Source organism: Gavia stellata, chromosome 4 (assembly GCF_030936135.1).
Source record: "Gavia stellata isolate bGavSte3 chromosome 4, bGavSte3.hap2, whole genome shotgun sequence".
Lineage (NCBI taxonomy): Eukaryota > Metazoa > Chordata > Aves > Gaviiformes > Gaviidae > Gavia > Gavia stellata.
Window position 1 is genome coordinate 23,641,742 of NC_082597.1, and position 20,765 is coordinate 23,662,506.

The 20,765-nt window shown below is 36.8% G+C and overlaps 1 protein-coding gene across 1 annotated transcript in view; it reads left to right on the forward strand.

Moving 5' to 3' along the window:
- Positions 1-20,765, forward strand: part of GRM8 (glutamate metabotropic receptor 8) — a 360,444-nt gene that overhangs the window by 53,503 nt on the left and 286,176 nt on the right. Inside the window, exon 2 of the mRNA XM_059815960.1 lies at positions 11,577-11,793. Within this exon, the coding sequence (XP_059671943.1) occupies positions 11,577-11,793 (217 nt within the window). The remainder of the gene's footprint in view (positions 1-11,576; positions 11,794-20,765) is intronic.

The following is a 20,765-nucleotide window of genomic DNA, read 5'->3' on the forward strand; positions in this document are numbered from 1 at the left end:
TGTGAGGAAAGGAAGTAAGTATGAGTTATAGGAAGAAAGGGGAAAAATATGGGGAAGAGTACCTACTTATATATATATATAGGAAATAGGGAACAGTTTAATAAGAAATAGCATTGAACTGTTTTTAGAAAACTTTCCCCAATATTCTAATTCTCTCCTTTAAATGGAGAAGCTAAGAATATACTGCTGTACAGGTAGGAAACCTCTGCAAGATCTCTCTGTTTCTTCAAGTGATCTTATTCCCTTCAAGCTGTGCTTTTCTTAAAGATCATCTTCTTGTTTAATTTGAGTCAGTAACAATATCAGCTTAGAAACAAAATTTGGGTAGCCTCCCTAGTGGGGAAGTATAAACCACTAATCACTCTGTCAGAAAGGAAAGAAGAAGAGCCCAAGACATGGAATATGTGTGTGCATGTGTGTACATATTTTATACATACATAAAAATATTTTTATATAGAAGTGTAATAATTTATTTTGTAATTCCTGATTTTCAGGGCAATCTTACTGCTTTTTTGGAAACTTTACTCCTGACTGCTGGCAGTGTCAAAGCAAGTGATGGATGAGTTTAGACTTCAGAGGTATCTCTGATATGCCTGACCATGAACACAACCTCCTTGTGTTGTGGTCTTCTGTGTGTGTTCAGTATGATTTGTAATGCTGTACCTATCCTATCTGAATGACAAAATTTATGAAATATGAGTATTTGTGAAAGCTGATTGTTTTGCCTTCTGTTTGATACCATGTATTATTATGGGTATTTCATGGAGTTTATTTAAAGTGTTATTTTTTTCCCCTTAAGATCTAATTTTCAGTGTTCTTGGGTCTTGCTATACAGTTAGAAAGCCTCTGAGCACTGTTTGTGCTGTTCTGACTTTTTGGCTGTGGAGTAGTCTCCAAAGAACCATGTAGTTCTTGAAGGCCCCAAAGAATGTCTGCAAAATACCGTGGTGGAAAAGGTGGGTACTAAGTTGCTGCATGTGCTCAGACATACAGGTTTCAATGTAGATTTTTTGGTGGACAGAGGGGACAAGATGTACTTTTATACTTTGTACAATGTACTTTTGAGTCCATATTATGAGACTTCTTTTTTCTAGGCTGAGACTGTGATAGTTATTCTTGTGAGCAATCCCCAAATGGTAGATAATGCGCTTACATACTTTTTTTTCTGTAAGATTAAATCTTCCGCCAAGTAAGATTAGCCCATTGGCAGCCAGGTTGTACTTTTGAGGATTTCAGACTCTGACAATGAAACAGAACACTAGATTATTGCTTTTATTTTAAACAGTTTTCATCACATAATTAAATTATGTAATAAGTATTTTTGTTTTGTTTTGTGTTCTCTCCCTCTGCCCCCACCCCCAGCACTGGTGAATTCTTCATTTCCAATGCACCTGTCCAGTTCATGGATTTTAAATATTTAGGTTTTCACAAATTTTTGAAATTCTGTAGGAGCTGTTGCAGAGAGTCTTCAGACCAGTGGTAATGTAGTCCTACTTTGTATATATGCCATTATGCTCTCACTTGAATTGCCTGGCTTTTCATCTCTCTGCTTGCCATGATGCTTTTGATAAGATAATCCATGGATTGATGTAGTGATAAACGATAATGCTTAAGTCAGAAATCAGAATGGAAATCTAGTAATGGTGGAAAAGAAGACACATTGCCATATGATGTTCAGGAACAATGTAGAGGAGGATGCCTTTTTTCCACAGCCACCCTGCTAGTTTCAAAATAAAGTACATTTGGAATAGAAAGGCTTGGATATCACTCCGATGAGCCTCAGAGCTTAATTCATAGATAACTTCCAGTCTTTTGTTTGGAAATGTTTTGCTTTTTTCTTCAACTTTTCTACTGGTAGCAACTGGACTTAACATCTCAGTGTGGTAACATAGGAAACATTTAACTTTTTGGAAATGGCTTGGGACTGGCTAATGTTTTCATCTTGTAACTTCTAAGGTTTAAAAACTCAAGGTAAAATTGTTTAACTACCAAGTCTGATTCATTTAAGAAATAAAGAAAAATCATCTGAACACAGAAAAAAAAGGGGGACACCTTTAATTTCTCTTCTTCCAAGTCTGTAATATATGGATTTAAAATGGTACTTCTAATCCCGTATGAACTGCCTGTGCTGCAGAAGGAATCCCTAGCTATGGTGAATCATAGGGATTCCCTTAATGCACTCTGATGTGAGGTATCCAAGTCATTAGCGCAAGGCAGACGGATTACAGGAAAGCTGGGCTTTCTGGGGCCATAGCTGAAGCGTTCGCTGCATACCCTAGAACACATGAAAGCACCCGCTAAAGCACTGGGCGTATGTGTCTGGCCAGCTGAACCCTATTTACATATCTTCACGTTGTCCAGAGCTATGGAGAGAGCTGTGAACAATACAAAATTTGCTTTCCCTCCTCCTGATGTTTTTCAGTTACTCGTATCTCATGCCATTAAGCTGGCAGCATGGGTAGCAAAAGGGTAGTACTACTGTGCAGCCAGTGGTGTAAACCGAGCTGGTCTTGCAGCATTAAAAAGTGAATGCAAAGATCAGAATTGTCCATCAAGCAGAGTAGCCATCTTGCATCCTGCTGAGAGCACCCTCTTCTTCCATAGTGATGGTCTCTGTAATCAGAAAAATGCCTGTGGACAACTGCATGTCCCCACTGGTGAGTCTCTGAAGTTGCCTGCTGCACTCTCTATGGTACTAATTAGTAAATGAATGTAAAGGAAACCTGATTTGGACTGAGGAATACTTTGAGCTACTAGGTAAATTTATGACTACTGAATAATAATAAAAAGTTGGCTTTGTTAGTTAGTACCAAAAGAAATGTACATCTTTGTATATTTTTTTCAAACTCCTCAAAAGAGATTACAGTTCCAGACACTGACATGGCAAGCTCTAATGAGGAAAGTAGGGCTAAAAAAGCTTTGAAATATCAGAGTTCATACTGTGCTCAGCAGAGATTAACACAAGTCTAACATATTGATACACATAATTAAGTGTGGGTTTCCCTGACAAGTTGAAAAGGAATTTAATAGTTTAATAAGTCCCTAAAGCTATCTGACCATCTTTGGCTTCCCATTTGATCTGATTATTGAAGAACATAAGAAACTGTGAAGGAAGAGCTAACAGCCATTCCCAAGCTCAAGGTCCTCCCCACCCCCACTCCTTGTGATTTGATCTCTGTATGAATATTACTCATTTGATCTGCTGCTTCTGCAGTTTATCATTCTGTGCCTGGACCTCAGCTGGGTTTAAAATATTTAGAAGGAGGCTGTCTACAGATGGTGGATAATTTAATGTGCAACGGCTTAATGTAGTTGGTTTTTCAGAGAGGCAAACCCCAGGATTTAAAATTATATGGAAATACCAGAATAGAGCTCCCTTACTGAGACAATTCCATTGTTAAACATTTATCAATGGGCTTTCTTGCACAGAACATTGACAGTTCAAGCTGTCCTTAGATGGATTCTCATCCTCCTGGAGTTACACAGCAATGCACAGTGTGACAAGATGTGCTTCAGCTGTAAAAATGTTTGTAATGCATAAATATCCTTTTAATGTTTTTGCCCTAAAATACATCATACAGCACAGAGACCTGTACTTTCCAGAGTGGTGAATTTGTTTTGTAGATGCTGTATCTATTATGGGATTTGAGATTGTGATATCACATTATTATTATTATTATTTTTTTTTTCCATAGTATCCATTGTGTGTAATTAAAAGTAATGACTTCTAATGAGTCCCTGACCTACTTCAACCTACTGGGAGGAAACTACTTCTCAAGTTCGAACACTTTATAATATAAACATTCCTCCTTTGTCTCAACCTGTTCTACCAGAGCAGCACAGCAGGTCACAAACTGAAATACGCTTGCTGTATCATGTCTGGTTAGAGTTCATGAAAGATATTTTCTGTCTGGTGTGGATGGAATGCAATGCAATGGAGCTTTAATATTTTCTTCATCCCATAATCTGATACTATAATACTATGTGTATTAACTATAAGAAATTACTTTCTCTAGTGTAATTCAGTTTATTCAGAATACCATAGTTGCTAGTGCATTTGAGCACCAGGGATAGACTCAGAAATAGGTGTGATAAATAATTACTGTGTTTGTAGTTGAGGAAAAAAAGAGAAAATCAGTCATGAAAGATCATTTGCATGTTCAATTTTATTCCCGTATTTCCACTGGGCTAGCAATTGTCTCTACCTCTAATTTTTCACATACCAGATCAACCCATAATAGTTGCAGAAATAATTTTATTGGCAACAAACTGCATTGCATTGATTCTCAGCTATGTTTTTTCTCAAGAAAAGATCAGTGCAGCTCATTGAAGATATATTCTGCTCAGGAATATGTCTTCAGAAGGTAACTGATGGCAACAGAAGTAAAGCCAAGCCCGTGAAAGAGTAATAGGAAGTGAAAAGAAAGAGTAAAATCATTTACCAATCCCAGCTCAGAAACATTTAGGTGTGATAGATCGCTTCTGTCCCTGTGTTTGGGGGGAAAAAATAGCAATAGCTATGTTGCATTTTATCACAAAGACCGTATCTTTGCACAAAAACCATACAGATATATAGGGAACTTTCAAAAGATTTGAAACTACCTCATCATTGGCTCCTTGTCATTAGGTGTATGAATTGCAAGCACCCTTGACAGGAACTGCTATGATATTTACTGCAAATAGAATTACTTAGAATAATTCAAATGAATTTAAAAAAATTCCTGCCTTCTAAGTGAAATCAACTAATGGCAGGTTTCAGATTATACTTTTCTTCTTTCTCTTTCCAAAGCTTTTGAATTCTACTAAACTTTTTTGAACTAAATGCATTTTAAGTTGTATTCATCTAGGTGAAAAGCATACCTGTTTTTTCTTGCTTTTGCTCTAGCTGATATGAACATATTTTTTTTTATGTCCTAAAAAACCATATTTTTATGGACACTCAACCATAAATACTGTGGTTGAGTGTCCTTAACATACAGGGAGAGCATCAAGTGTATACAGCTAAATATAGTTTAGAATTACACATGTTTATAAGTGAATACGTATATACATCTACTGGGAAAATATATTGTCACAGATTGCTCCTCCTCATTGTAAAATCCATGGAAAGAGGCTGGATCGGAACACTTCATATGCTGAAACTTTTCCAAAACATCAGCTCTAGCTGAGGTGGTTTGTAGCTGGTGGAGTTGGCAAGGTGTCACCCTGCTCAGCTGCTCTGAGCACTGAATTGGGGCATCTCGCACCTCCAAAGACATTACTGAGTCTTCCCAGGATGATTTAGTGTTAGTTTATTCTGAAAATGAATGAAATGAGGTCCCTAATGATGGCATGAGTGACCTATTCAGTTTTTGTCATAGGTGGAAAGATGACGTCGCAGAAGGAAGTTGATCATTAGCTGTGCATAGGTGGCTTAATAGTCTTGTGTAACCAAAATGAGTGGGACTGAGAGATTCAGCGGAAGACATGTAGCTGTTTACAGTATAGTTCAACTTTTATACACCCTATGTAGAACAAATCTCCCAGGCTCCCTTTATAGTCAGTGGAGAGAAATGGACAGTTTCAGGGTGCATTTCATCTCCTCCTATGGTTAGTAACAAAAAAAAAGATTTTTAATCTTGTTTGGTATAGTGTAAGATGCTATTAAGCCTCATTAAACTCTTTTGAATCTTGAATGTCTACCCTGAATGACTTTAGCCTTACTGTACTGCAGGCTGACATGTTTTTCAGAAGTGAAAGCAGGCTAAGTTGATGCTCTGGCTCATGGCAATTTTCAAATGTGACTAATAGCTAAAATATAGTGACCTCAGCTCTCATCCAGCAACTGTTCAATATATAGGCCTGGGGATTCATTTCACTGCTGTGAGTTTTTTGTACTCACAAAGAACTCTTTCTTGCTGTACAGAAGAGGGAATAAAAATCTTGAAAAGAGAGGGCCATTAATGATTAATGATAGACATTTAAAATTCAAAAAAATCACGAAGTTGAAAATGTGTTTCCACAGTCAAATTTTATTTCAAGCACTTTTACTCCTTTGCAAGCTTTATTAGTTGGTGGTAAAATGTCAGTTGATACTGAGCAATCACTAACCTAAAGTTTATTGACTTCAATTTGTTAGCTACAATGATTACCATTTTTAATGTGCTATTGCTAATATTCCTCAAAAAAATGACTGCTCAGTGATGAGAGAATGGAAAAGGGAAGTAAAATGCTAGCTGATATTTTTAAGTTAGTAGTGATAGGACTGAGTGGGTAGTGAAACTGAAGATTTGAGTGATTTAAGCCCATTACGCTGAGTACATGTACAGCACATGTTACTGCTGTAACTCATAATCAGTAATATTCAAAACTACTGGTGATTCCTTTCTCAGATGTTTTTTCTTATGAGCTTAGCCCATTTCACTGTCTGCTACTCTGCTCCCAAATCATGCTTTCAGCTGAACGGCTGTATAAAGGAAGGTGGCATTTGAAATGGCCAGCTGATATTTTACACTGACAAATGCAGCATGCAAACGGATTTGAAAGCTCAGTAAAAAAATGTTCCAGTGAACTTCTGTCCAAAATTTGGAGAGCATGTCATTGAAGAGAAGACATACTAAGAGCTGCCTGTTATGGTGAAGACGCTTTGCCAGAAGGGCCAACCTAGGTCACGTAGTTTCCTCTACTGTCCTCAGTACAACACCTCTATGTTTTTGGGTTTGGATCCCAGAACTGGACCCACCAAACAGATCTAGGGTAATGCTTCCCTATGAATAGCCCTGGATTTGGGAGTGGTGGGTGGTTTTTATTTTCAGTGTATGGGGGACTGACAGTGATTTACCACTTGGCTGAAATAAATGAAAAGTTACATTACCTGCCTTTGGCACTTGTGAAGTTGTCCACACCTCCTTCATCAGGGAGTAGAAGTCTGTTCTGTAGTAATGCTTGGTGGATCTCTTGTAGAGATGTTGCTCCCCCTTTGAAGTGCTGCCACAGTCATGCTTTGTGGACAGTTACTTCTGATAGTAACTGCTGCACCTTCTTTAATCCTCTGGGAAGGGGAGATCTTTAGAGACAGATTTTAAATCAGCTTGGAGATGTGTACAAAAAGATCCAGGAAAAACAAAGGCTATTATTGACTGCTGATTTTGGCTTGAATATATCTTGAAGGCTTAGCCTGTCTACTTAGTTCTCAGTAATTTTTATTTTCCAAGTTGTTTTATTTTTTTAAGCATGCAGACTCATTTTCCGATGCCAGTGACTGGATAGTAGAATGAGATGAAGCCATCACTGACTTAGATTAAAGGACTGAAGTTACAGCGCTGGTAGTTTCAGCAGTAGTTCAGTATGCACCAGGATTAGTACAAATACATAACTAAAACTGGATATTGTTTCAAAGCACCACACTATAAATGCTTGTTTTCAAACATTTAATAGATACCGCAAGCTTAAAAATAATTAAAATAAGGCTTCTATGAATTCCTCTGTGTAATCATTTCAAAGAGTTCAAGTGTGTCACCCACTAAAAGTCAAGAGCTTATCAGCAGATTATAGGTTAATGGGAGGCAGCAGCCAAACCATGGGGTAGGAGAGAGTAGAATAAATATATCAATGAACATTCAAACATGAATGCTTTTAGCCATTGTCAGTGAATGTGACAGCTGTTGTGTGACAACTGATTCAAATGTAGTTATATAATCCATTAGTTTTTTCCTTTTTTTGCCCCAAAAGAAAAGGAAGTATGCTATTAACAGTGCTATATAGCACTTAAATACAATGTAAATGTTATGCATATTCTATTTAATTTTGAAAATTTAGATTGAGAAATCTTTAATGAGAAATATGATACTCCTTTACAGGTCTCTTACAAAATGGAAATTTATGTCTTAAGGGGACAGTGGAACTTAAAGTATAAATACAGTCTGTATTTAGGGAGTTTTAAAAACACATATTACTGAATTGATAGAGCATAACAGTTTCCTTGCTTACGCAGCATTATGATCTACCTTGTAAAATGCACTTGGGGACATGTAAAATGGTTTACTAAACCTACAGTCCATAACTAGAGTTGTTACATTTTAATGTATATATTTTTCATTCATGGATTATTGAACCACTAAATCCTAACACTTTGTCCTTGTGCCAAACAATTTCTTTGAGTGTTGTTCTGAGTCTTTTTGATAACTGTGTAACTGTTGGAACATACCCCAAATCCTCAAATTTCAAAGCTATTTTTCAGTGCCCCCCTGTATACAAATGTACATCTAAAAGTAGGCAAGGAGGAAGTTTCTGTTTACTTTCACATAAAATGCTTTCACAGAAAGAAATCTGTGAGGTGTTTCTGGGTGGGAGAGCTGCAGTTTTGGGGAGAAAATTCGTGAATGTAAAGTGTTGTCTATAACCATGAGGGATGTATACAAAAAGAAATAAGGAAAATAACTAAATATTCTCTTGCATGAACCATTTTTATCAAAACTTAGGGATGGCTTGCTAATAGAGAGTGTCTTTCTCCCTACTTTTACGTGGCATATTTTTCTTTCATGCTTGTGAAAAGTTGGCAGAAGTTATGAAACAGTGGTAATTTAAGCCTACTAGGTATGCCAAAAAACTTCAGGGTATTGGGTTTGGACTGTATTTATCTCCTGTTTTCTTCCACTGTTATTAGAAATAACTCTAGGAAAGAAGCTGAACTACAAAGAGCTGAAAAGTAAGAAAGTAGCATCTCTTCTCTGCATTTTCCAAGGCATAAGTGATAATCATAGTACATAAAATACCTCTATTGATCTGAAACATCTCATTGCTGTGTTGGACCAACGGCTCTCCTACAAACACATATCTAGGATTTGTTATTCATCTCATGCCTAAAGAGAAACAGGAACTGAGAAAGTTAATGGATATAATTCCGTGGTCTCGACTTCAAGTTTTTCAGTGACAAAGTATCCATCTAAAAGATCTCGTACTGGTGTTGATTTTACAAACATTATCGATGAAATAACTTTCAGCAATGCAACAACACCATAGTATTTGTGAAATGGCACACTGAGGGGCAAAATGAGTAAAATCACAGAGGTTGCCTTTATTTTTTTTTTCCATTTGGAAAAAGACAACTGCTTTACAGAGTAATAGAGCAAATTTAGAAACGGAATGATGTGTACTCTAAATGTGCATAATTGTGTTATTACAGACCAAAATCTCTTGTCTGTAAAGAGATAAAGATGTTTCAAACATTTTCTGAAAGAAAGGGAATTATACAAGGCAAGTTTTAAGGACACTTTATCTTTTATTTTTACTTGGTGGATCTTTGCTGTGTTAGGAATACTGATTTCCATGAGATATAACCTTTAGCTTACTACTTCTGTGTTCCTCCCTTTCCTTTTTTCTGTTCTCTCTGGTTGTTATTATTACAACATTTCAGATTATTTATTCTGAGGCGTTTCCATGAGTAGAAAGTTTCTTAAAGAAGAATATAGCCAAGACACATAAGAGTTTATTTTGTTTGCTTTTGACTGAGAAATGATTTTGCCATCCGTTAGGCTATAAACTGTTTTTTCAGGCCGTAAGAGTCTACACTGTCTTTGCAGGTACGGTTAATGACCAGACTCCTTGAATCCCTTATATTTGCCTCAAACTCCTTTTTCAGTTTGTGCTGATGAAGAAGCACTGTGCAGGACCTAAGGGTTGCACTGAAACCTTCTACTATAGCATCTAATACAACAGTGAGCATTTACCAGATCACCTGTTATCTGGGACTGCTAAATTTGGTTCTTAACAGAATCAATTTAGGAACTCTGTTTGGATTGCTTTCTTGAAGACTATTTTATGTTTCGTAAGATGTGAATTAAGCGCCTGTTATTAATATAGATTACAAATGCAATGCAATATTTGGAGTATCTTTCATTTCAATCTAGTGGCTATGTCATCAGTTTTACCATTTTAAATAAGAAAATCATTCCCCTTTTAAATTATCATAAATGTTAATTAAACTTTCTTGCACCAAAATACTGCACCTGGGGAAGAATAACCCCATGCATCAGTACAGGTTAGGGGCTGACCTGCTGGAGAGCACCTCTGTGGAAAGGGACCTGGGAGTCCTGGTGGACACCAGCATGACCATGAGCCAGCAATGTGCCCGTGTGGCCAAGAAGGCCAATGGCATCCTGGGGCGCATCAAGAAGAGTGTGGCAAGCAGGTCAAGGGAGGTTATCCTCCCCCTCTACTCGGCCCTGGTGAGGCCGCATCTGGAGTACTGTGTCCAGTTCTGGGCTCCCCGGTTCAAGAAGGACAGGGAGCTGCTGGAGAGGGTGCAGCAAAGGGCTACAAAGATGATTGGGGGACTGGAACATCTTTCTTACTTTCTTATGAGGAAAGGCTGAGGGACTTGGGTCTTTTTGGTCTGGAGAACAGAAGACTGAGGGGGGATCTTATTAATGCTTATAAATACTTAAGGGGTGGGTGCCAGGAGGATGGGGCCAGTCTTGTTTCAGTGGTGCCCAGTGACAGGACAAGAGGTAACGGGCACAAATTTGGTCATAAGAAGTTCCATCTAAACATGAGGAGGAACTTCTTTACTTGGAAGCTGCCTGGAGAAGTTGTGGAATCTCCTTCTCTGGAGATACTCAAAACTTGTCTGGATGCATTCCTGTGCAATCTGCTCTAGGTGAACCTGCTCTGACTGGGGGGGTTGGACTAGATGATCTCCAGAGGTCCCTTCTAGCCCCTGTGATTCTGTAAAATACTCTTCAGAATAATTGAATATTGCTTACAGACAGCTTCTTCTGGACATTGCTAAACCATATATTTAATATAAGAGTTAACAGAAAATCGCCCTAGATTTTTTTTCCTCTGAAAATATTAATTTATTTAAAAAATGTGCTTCAGTTCTTTAGTCTTTTTTGGTTGCTTTTTGTTTCTACAAAGAATATTATGCTGATTTCTACAAAGTTTACCATCCTTGTAACCTTTCTTCTTCTCTATATGTATAATGTATACAGATTTTTTTTTGTGTGTTTTTTCATCAGATAGCTTTTGGTATTAAATGCATAGTCTCCATATTATTAAATCATGCACAGCACCATATTAAAACTGGAAAATGAAAAATCTGTGACAGAGAAAGCTTGAAAAATAGGAATAAAATGGGAAAGCACACTTGCATGTACATAAATAAATGAAACAATGAAATGGAAATAATCTACATTTTACTCATCAAATTTAAGTCTAGCATTTTTAAGAATCACAGTCATGAAAATTGACCTTTTAATCTTCTGTAGTAATAGTAAGAATTCCTCTTTTTTTTTTTTTTTAACCTGATCCTGTCAGAGGCAGGGTCAAAAAAAGAAGTTGTTACACTTATGTTTCAAGAATCATGACATCTGGAGAAAAGTAGAATGCATTATTTCTTGGTGAGAGTGTTACACAATAAGACTGGACTGACACTTTACAAAATCTGAGAGGCTTTCTGATCAGTTGATTTAATTAAAACAAGATCCTCAGTTCTGCACAATGCTTGTGCATAATCTATTTTAAGCCTTTCAAATATACAAGTATATAGTGTAAAACGGCATTAGATTGGCTTGAATGGCTTGTCATTCTATTTGCAGATACCTCAAATCAGCTATGCATCTACAGCTCCAGAACTGAGCGATAACACCAGGTATGACTTCTTCTCTCGAGTGGTCCCACCGGACTCCTACCAAGCACAGGCCATGGTTGACATTGTCACGGCCCTTGGGTGGAACTACGTATCGACACTGGCTTCCGAAGGCAACTATGGAGAGAGCGGCGTGGAGGCGTTCACCCAGATCTCCAGAGAAATTGGTGAGTGTATGTACATCAGGTTTTGTATTTATAGCTGCCAGGTTACAGAGCATCGCTGAGCTCTGCCTAGGTCTACACAGTGTGATGAGAACACCTGAAGGCATGTTGCCTGGACTCAAGTGGAGGGGTTTATGGATGATTTTGCTGCTTGTGTGTTTGCCAAGATGACAGTTCTGGCAGTGATTTAAGAAGAGCTCCTAAGAGAAGCAAAAAATACATGTCTCTTGCCCCTTTTGGAAAGGGGGAGCTCCTTGATGAGTTAGGGGTAAAAAGCAACCACCAGCTGAAATACAGCCAGATTTGAAGAGATGCAATTGATTTAGCTTAGGAAAATCATAATCCAATGAGATTATGTTAAATCTAGGGGTTTTAATTTTGATGAATTTGAAAAACAACAACAAACTGTGAAGTAGAAAGACACACCCTTGTTTTGCCTTCAGGATGAAATGTGCTATATAAATATAGGCATTATTATGGGAAATATATTTAAGTCTGTTTGATCTTTTTTTTTTTTTCCACACTTCCATAGTTATTTCTGGCCTGAAAATATAGTGATTTCTCAGGAGCAGTAGGTTTTGGACACCAAGGAATAAGATGATGAGTAGCAGGTGGTTTGAAAGAGGGTGGAATTGGTCTTTCACTAAGTACAGTGTTAAATAACACAAAATAATATCCTTTAAAAAAAATGAAAAAAATGCAAACAGCCTTCCTGTCCTTCCTCAGAAAGCCTGAATTTATGTGCTGGAATTGACTTTCAGAACAGGTACATATGAACTCTGGTTCTTTCAAGTCAGCTTGGATAAGAAAATATTATAATATCTTCCATTTTCAATAACCACATGTAAATATAGAGATTATCTCAATCATATAGGAAGGCGCATGTGTGCCTCAGGTACTTATGCTTGAACCATAAAGGATAATGATTACTCAGAATTTGGCAGTAAGACAAAAACACAGCCATTTGTGCCATTAGGGAACCGGTGTGTATAATATGCTTGACCGGTTAACGAATAAATGTTCTGTTTCTAGCTTCTAATCAATGCTGTCAGATCCTAGACATCTTCATGGGAGAGCCAAGGGTGACGACAATACAGTGGTTTGATCTGGAGTTGGCAAAGGCATGGATAATTCTTCCACAGTTCATATATAAAAGAGACGGTTTATCTATTGTGTCAAATACAGCAGTGAATAGATTGGCTGCCCCAGACATTCACTGAGTAGTTCATTGGCTGAAAATCACTTTTTCTTGAAACCATCTGCAGCCCAGCTAGTTCTGCTGAGTCCTGAAAGTAGACAGATAAAGTGCTCAGGACTTTTTTTACTGTTTCCCATTTCCAGAAATATGAGAGTTCTTCAGATGAGTGCAAGAACAACAGCTGTAACTTTCATTATAATCACAATGACTTGAGTTTGTGTCAGTTGGATCTTGATCGATCCTAGAATAAAAAAAGACCGTTGTCATTTGATAAAAAAATAATATCAATAGGATTAATTAAGCATTATTAATAGGATCGTGAATCCAAAGCAATTAAAATCATGAATGGGTGTCCTAAATATTACAATAACTGTGTAAGACCAAGAAGCATAAAAAGTGGTGATTTGTGGTTTTGTTTTTTTCTTTTTTTTTTTTTTTCCATTATGACTTATGTTCTCTACTAGAGCACTTGATTTTGGTAACGTTTGTGCTCATAACAACTTACCAGCTATTACGGGTACCAGGGACTCGAATGATTCTGAAGAAGGAAAGCAGAGGAGAAGCAGGACAGACAAGTAATTTTTAATTCCTAGAAAAATGTTGACATAAATAATCAGGTAAATCATATGTAACCACAGGGACATGATCAATAGCCAGTGCAGAATTGTCAAGAACAAATAGTATCAAAGCCATTTAATAATTTTCTTTGACAGGGTAACAGCTTTATAGCTGGAAAAGAAGCACTTGATGTCATGTCTCTTGAATTTAGTAGTGTTATCCTAACTGTCACATACAGTATTCTACTGAGCAAATTTGGGAATTGTGATCTAGGTGAAAATATCATAGGCTGGATGCAGACCTATTTAGAAAACTTTGCTCAGCGTGTAATTAGCAATGTTTTCTATTTAAAAGGAAGAATGTGTTGTGTGGCATTTGGCAGGTGTTCATGCTGGATCAGGTACTAGCCAATATTTTCAGATTTAGTCCAGATGGACTTGGAATGAAGGATATGCTTGTAAAAGCTGGAGGTGACTTCAAGCTGGGAAGGACTAGGAGTGTATCGGAAGAGATTCTTAGAGTCCAAAACTGAAGATATGGTCTGAAAAAACAGTATGCAATTTAAAGAGACAAATGCAAGGCAATGTGCTTCAGCAAGAAGGATCTGTGCAATGAGGAATACAGAAAGACTGGCCAGAAAATACTATCTCAAAAAATTACCTGAACATGACAGTAAATTATAACCTGCCTGTATTCCTCATGTGTCATTGGAACATGCAGACGGGCATACCATCTGTAAGATAATTTGAGTAATCCTCCAGTTTGCCTGGCAGTTGTGAAACCTCATTTTGACTCTATACAGGTTTTGACCCTCAATTCACAAAAGGTGAGAGACTCTGCAAGTGAGAACAAAGACAATCACAAATCTTGAAAACGTGGTCTGTGAGGAGCAACTGAGCAAGGTGGTTTGTTAGCCTGAAGAAGAGTTGGCTAAGAAGGCAAGGTGATGGAAAATAATATTTTCAAATAGGCAGATGGCTTTTGCAGAAATGTAGAGGACCACTTGTTCATCCAAATACAGTGTGTGTCAACGGAAGTAGTGGAATTAATCTCTAGCATTATTCCATTTAGATTTGGAACAAGTCCGTTTTAATGGTTAAGACATTAAAGCATTAGACCATCTTGCTTGGGGATATTTTGGAGCCTCCATTGTTGAGGATCTGGGAGAATGCATTAGAGAAACACCTGCCCAGGGATTATATAATTGTACTTAGTTCTTCCTTGGGGCTGGGAGGTGGATTGGATGATTTCTTAATGTCCCTTCCAGCTTGATTCTATTACCCACTGTCCTCAGACTTTTCACCTGACCCATAGGGCTGAAAATGCTTTTAAAAAGGAATGTTCAAATAGCATCTAATTGTGAGGTCTGGGACCTGAGAGTCTAGGTAGGGTTATAAAGATAATCACATAGTATAAGACTGCACCCAAGACAGCAAAACTTGCTAGTTTTATGTTAATAAACTGCATGTTAAGAGAACCTAATCAGGACATTGGTCCCTCTGTGCTGCTGGCATACAAATGCATAGGACAGGTCAGCTCCTTTCTGAGTACTTTACATCCTGTTTAAGATAAGTTACCAACAACTGGAAGCAAAATGAATGTGAAGATAAGCATAATGGAAAGCAATAAATGTGAGGAAAAGATGTGAAAGAAATTGATACATTCATTTCTGAAAAAAACTCAGTGCCTGAGAGGACATGTGAGAGAGCAGTATTGAAAGTATAAATAGGAAAACTTGAGTGGGGTTTTTTGTTGTTTTGGTTTTTTTGGTGTTTTTTTTGTGTGGTGGTTTTTTTTGTGTTGTTGGTTGGTTTTTTGGGTGTTTTGTTTGGTTGGGTTTTTAAAGTTTTCTCCAGTCAGTTAAGAATTAAGAAGAGGTAGGGTTTTAAATATTTTTGAAATAGAGATTAATTTCTGATACTTATAATTTCAGGTACTTATTTGTCATGAGCTTAACTCTTTGCCTCTAATTTCCAGTTTGATTTGCCCTCTGTTCTACTTCTATTTCTTGATCAGTAACGGAAGCAGAAAGGAAGGAACAGGCTCCCAAATGAAATGTGGAATACTGAAAAGGTCAAAGTGGTTCCACCCTGACATGTCACAGAATATATTACATATCAGAACCTGCTTTCATTTTAATGACAAAGATCCTGTCTTGGACAAAGCATAGCTAGAAATTAAATATTTTACATGACAATGATTGTAAGGAGAATAGGGAATGGTACTTATTCTAATGCATTCTTCCATGCGTTATTGTTTGAAGACAAAGATTAAATTTATAGAATTTTCCACTCCCATCACAAAGTTAATCAATGATATCACTATAATAATTTTGGCATCATGATAAAATAATTTTGGTACATTGGCCAAAGGAATTAATTCATACAAAATGATAATGTTTAAGAGTTTAAGCATTAAACTGAGAGAAACTTGACTCACGGAGAGAAATTAAAAAGGGGAAAAGAAGGAAGCATGTTTTACCAAGTCCTTATTAAACTGTCATGCTGAATATTGCTCTTCTATTTACTTTGCTCTTAATGATGTTTGACAAAATAAATGTTGGAAAGTCTCTAATCAGACTTCTTTTAATGGTTCATTCCCCCTGATATTAGTTACCAAATGAATTTACCATCAGAGAGAAAATCATGGGATCTTTTTCGGTTTTTTACAGAATATAAAAACATTTGGTTCAGAAAAATCTCTTTGGGGTCAGAGTACTTGCTCTGTTAGTGCAATGTTTGTACTGGGAAATGTAACAAATCTACAAATAGTGTATGAAATGCTACGTGACAGATTTTATCCCCACTAGTGGTCAATGAAAAAATGACACAAGCACAGGTGGGTACTGGCAGTGAAACACTTATGAGACTATCAGAAGAAGAGGTAAAAATGATAAAGGCAGGGAACTGCAGCTGATCATGAAGAATAGGTGAGAAACTTCAGCATTGCTTGCCCTTTTTTTCCTTGTAAGTCAGTCTTGTGTGTCTTGCCAGAGGTGTAAAGAAGACAGCAAAGAGGATTTAGGACCAGATCTTTGAGCCAAAATGACATAACTTTGTAGCAGCTTTACCCCAGAAGCGAACAGTGTACTTAATATCAGTGTGTACCCTTGAATGTTTGTTTTTTAGGAACAGGGTTTTGTAGTTTTACCTATGTCTTTTATCTGGGTATATTGCAGTTAATAGCATTTTTCTGAGAAGGGACCGCATTTACTTTATGACCCTTAATAATATTTTACCATTACAGTCACATTGATAAGTATATGCCTAATTATAATGAATACATATACTGAATGAACGCTACAGTAGCTTTATTTATGTTGTTTCAGACTTCAACATAGCTAGCTGTATTTTGTTTCCATAGAGAATGGTCTGTGACATTTCTTTGACATAGTTCTTAGGTCATCGTTGCCTCTTGTCAGTTTTTTGTGTGTCTACAGTTGTGCATTGTACCTCTTCTTTTCTTTAAATTATTGGATTACTTCTTACCTTTAGTATCTTCTGGACATCTAAAGCTTTCAACGGATAAAGTGAAAGTTAGCAGGAAGTGGGGAGGGAGGGTTGAGCGGGAAAATAAAACTAAGGGTGTGTAACCTTTCCTCTCCACTTAAATTATTCATTGATAATTTAGGAATAAATAAGAAGGATTGATGTTAAGATTAATTCACATTTCCTGCAGTGATCTTTGTATACCTTTGATATAAAGCTAAAATTTTTTGTCTCGTTAAGTAAGCTGATGAATAGACTTTCTTTTTTTTTGTCTCCCTCAAGATGTTATTTAATAGAAGGTTAAAAAATCTTGCAACGTGAAGACTGAAGAAATACAATACATGAAATGTAACCTTTTTCCCAGAGATATTTCTGCTTTAAAGACTTGTTTCAAGCTTCACAAATTAATTTTCACAGCTAATAATATTCTAACATACACTCACAAAGGGGAAAGAGTTTAATTCAATTTTAAGTTTTACTTTTATATTTATGCAGCTGAACTCTATTGATAACACTGTATTTCAAGCTGCAAGCTGTAATTAATAACACTATATAATGGGCTACAGGAGCTTCAAAGTAATGTTTGAAAAATTACAAAATCAGATGGTAGGTATATTAATATTGTAAAAGCTTGAAAATTATTCCTGCAGTTTTTCATATTTGTACCAATTAGCACCTGATAAAGAACAGTGTAATTTTTAGGGATTTATAATGAAGGACCATTTTAATTTCTCTCAGTGGTACTAATCAATATGCTATTCTTTGGTTTTAATTATATGGTTTTTTTCTCTGTAGTTTTAGGGAGGTATCTTGGAGCAGTAAGCATACAGTGGTACTTTCCTGGTATGCTCTCTGACCCTCCAGTGATTGTTGGAAGAGAGACTTCTCTATCTCTAACAGTTCTTGAGGGGTTTCTTCTTCAGTCAATTAGTTGAGGCACTTTTAAAACCTCCTGTAGAAGCTCAACAGCTACAGTGGATGGGGAAAAAAAAGCAGAAAGCTTCTGTAGAACTGGGTTTTGTACCTGCCCCAAAGAGTATGTAACCGTACAGTGGACTGTAGTGACAAAAGTTACATAGCAAACCTTGCTTCCTTAACCAACGTGGCACAGATTCACTGATAAGCTTTGAAGAGTTGTATTCTGTTCAGATTTCTTATTCTTGTGGCCAATTCAAGCAATAATACCTCTCATAGGGGTGCTTTTAAGGTATTATGACAAAAAAATCCCAGAAACAGTTACAAAAAAGCCTAAGTAATTTACAGACAATATAGTTTTTATCATGGATTGTCTAAGCAATGTTATCACATATTTGAAACCACCATTATAATTTAATACTTCTGGAGTGAACTAAGTAGTTATGAGAGTTGGCATAGGGGGTCCCAAGGAGGCTTTAGTCTGGAGCTAGGGATAAATACCATCCCTATGCTGCAAGCGATATGCTTGTATGCTAAACGCTTCCTTTTGTTCCTCTACTTATACAAATTATTTTTATTCCATAGTTTGATTCTGGAAAGAAGTCCTGGGCAAGAAATAAGGATTCCTGTATGTGCTTGAAACTGAAAGAAGACAGTGAATACTTCCCTGAATCTCATGAGGTTTAGCAAAGAATTAAATCCACAGAAAGGTTGTCTCTGAGGCTGCCAACAAGGCTCGGAGTAGGAAGACCTCACGCTTCCTGGTTTTGCCCACTGATATTTATTGTCTCATGCCAGCTGGGGTGTCAAGTCTGAGTTCATTAGCTATTTTTATATAGTACAGTTACCAAATAGCTGTGATATTTAATCTCTTGGGTATCTGAAGCTGATTTCATTTTGCATGTAGCAGTTAGCTCTTGGAGAGCTGAGACAAATAAGATCCTCAGAGCAAGGACCAATATGTTTCCTCAGTGATGCTTACTGTGGTGAAAGTAGAACATTTAGAAAACTCTGAAAAATAAATGTTAAAAGCCCATTATAATATGGAGGACTTCTGCACTTCTATGTGTATAGTCACATATTTAACTTACTCCTATAAGTACTGTAGAAGTCATTGGACTATATGCCTTTTTTTTTCTTTTTACTTCATGTGAACACCAGATATTTGCATTGGTTGTGAGCACAAATTCAAAGAATATTAAAAATGTCCAGGAAACAAAGTTTTATTTCGGCAGTGCTTTTAGTGCAATGGCTTGTGTGTAGAACCTTTTAACTTAGTCATGATATCTAGTTCAAGATTTTTAAATGTAAAAATGTGAACGAAATTATAAATGTGTTGATGCTAATTTTAAGAAAGCAAGCTTATTAGATTAAAAGCATACTTTTGTTGAAATATAGTGTGTGGTGTTCATAATGAATGCGCATTTTCATGAAGTGGTTTTTCAAATGCAGAGCTCTTTGCAGCAGTGGTTGGGGATTACAAGTTTCAGTCTCTATAAACTGAAGTAGGTAGTTTAAGGGAAACCATTTCAAATAAGATGTAATGCATACTTTTTAATATTAGATGTGAATAAGCATTTAAAAGATACTAGGGGTTACTGGTATATTTACTTGAGGCTTAAATCATTAAGAGAAATCTTTCTAAAAGGAAGTTCACTACAAAATGTTGGGCCAAATTTAGAAATCACTGCTGAAACTGTAGTCTATAATATGCTTGAGACCTCTATGATTAGGAGGGTGCTTTCTGGACATTTAAACTGTTATTAAAATTTCTGAAATAAAAGGTAGTATAAATATATAGGTGTTAATGTACCATCAGATCATTGTGATGACAGAAATGAAATTTCTCAAGTGCTGCTCTTCTCTGTATTAGTATGTATTACTCTTGAGTGTGTAGCTTCTCTTAGGTTCTGTGACTCTTTTGCTAGAAGGAGTCCCAGAGTAAATAATTTACACATAATGAAAAAACTTCAGTGAAAGCAAACTCAGGAAACATCTGAATCAAAATATAGCCATTCTAGTTGTTTATGACCAAATTTCACATGATTCCTTTAATAGGAAGTGGATTTTAACAGAGTTAATCCCAGTGGATATTGTTGTAAGTGAAAGTGTCGTCTGTAAAGGGGATACGAGAACGGAAAGCATCAAGGACATGCAAAATTACCCAGAGAGATTGTGGATGCCCTCTCCCTGGAAGTGTTGAAGGCCACGTTGGATGGTGTTTTGAGCAACCTGGTCTAGTGGAAGGGGTCCCTGCCCATGCCAGGGGGGCTGGAACTAAATGATCTTCAAGGTCCCTTCCAAATCAAACCAAACCATTCCATTATTCTATGAATATGATTTGCAGTCTGAATAAAGCTGCCCATGTTTGGTTTTTGCATTATGATTTTGCTGAGGTGCAAGACAGAGGAGGGGAAAGACTTTGGCAGCTTATTTTCCATGGTGAATGTGCTTGACTTGTTTAAAAATAAAATAAAAAATATCTGTCAATAGTAAGTCCCAGATTCTGCAATGAGTGAGAGTTTTTTTCTCCTTCATCAAGAATGTACTAAGAGCTCTTTTCTCCTTTATTTTTTTATAAACTTCTGTTATTGTCACTTCTGCAGAAAGCTTGTTTTCACACAAGATTCAGCACAGCACCTTTTGTATTGCAGTGGTGTGAATGATAGTTGCAAGTCCAGCCTGAATCAGGGAATGAATATGCAGACCATGGCATAGCCCTCATCAGAGTCTGTGTGAGTGAACTTTGCCAACATAGCAGTTAATGTTTTCTCTTTCCCAGCATGCACAGACTTTTGTAAGGAAAGCCTGTATTT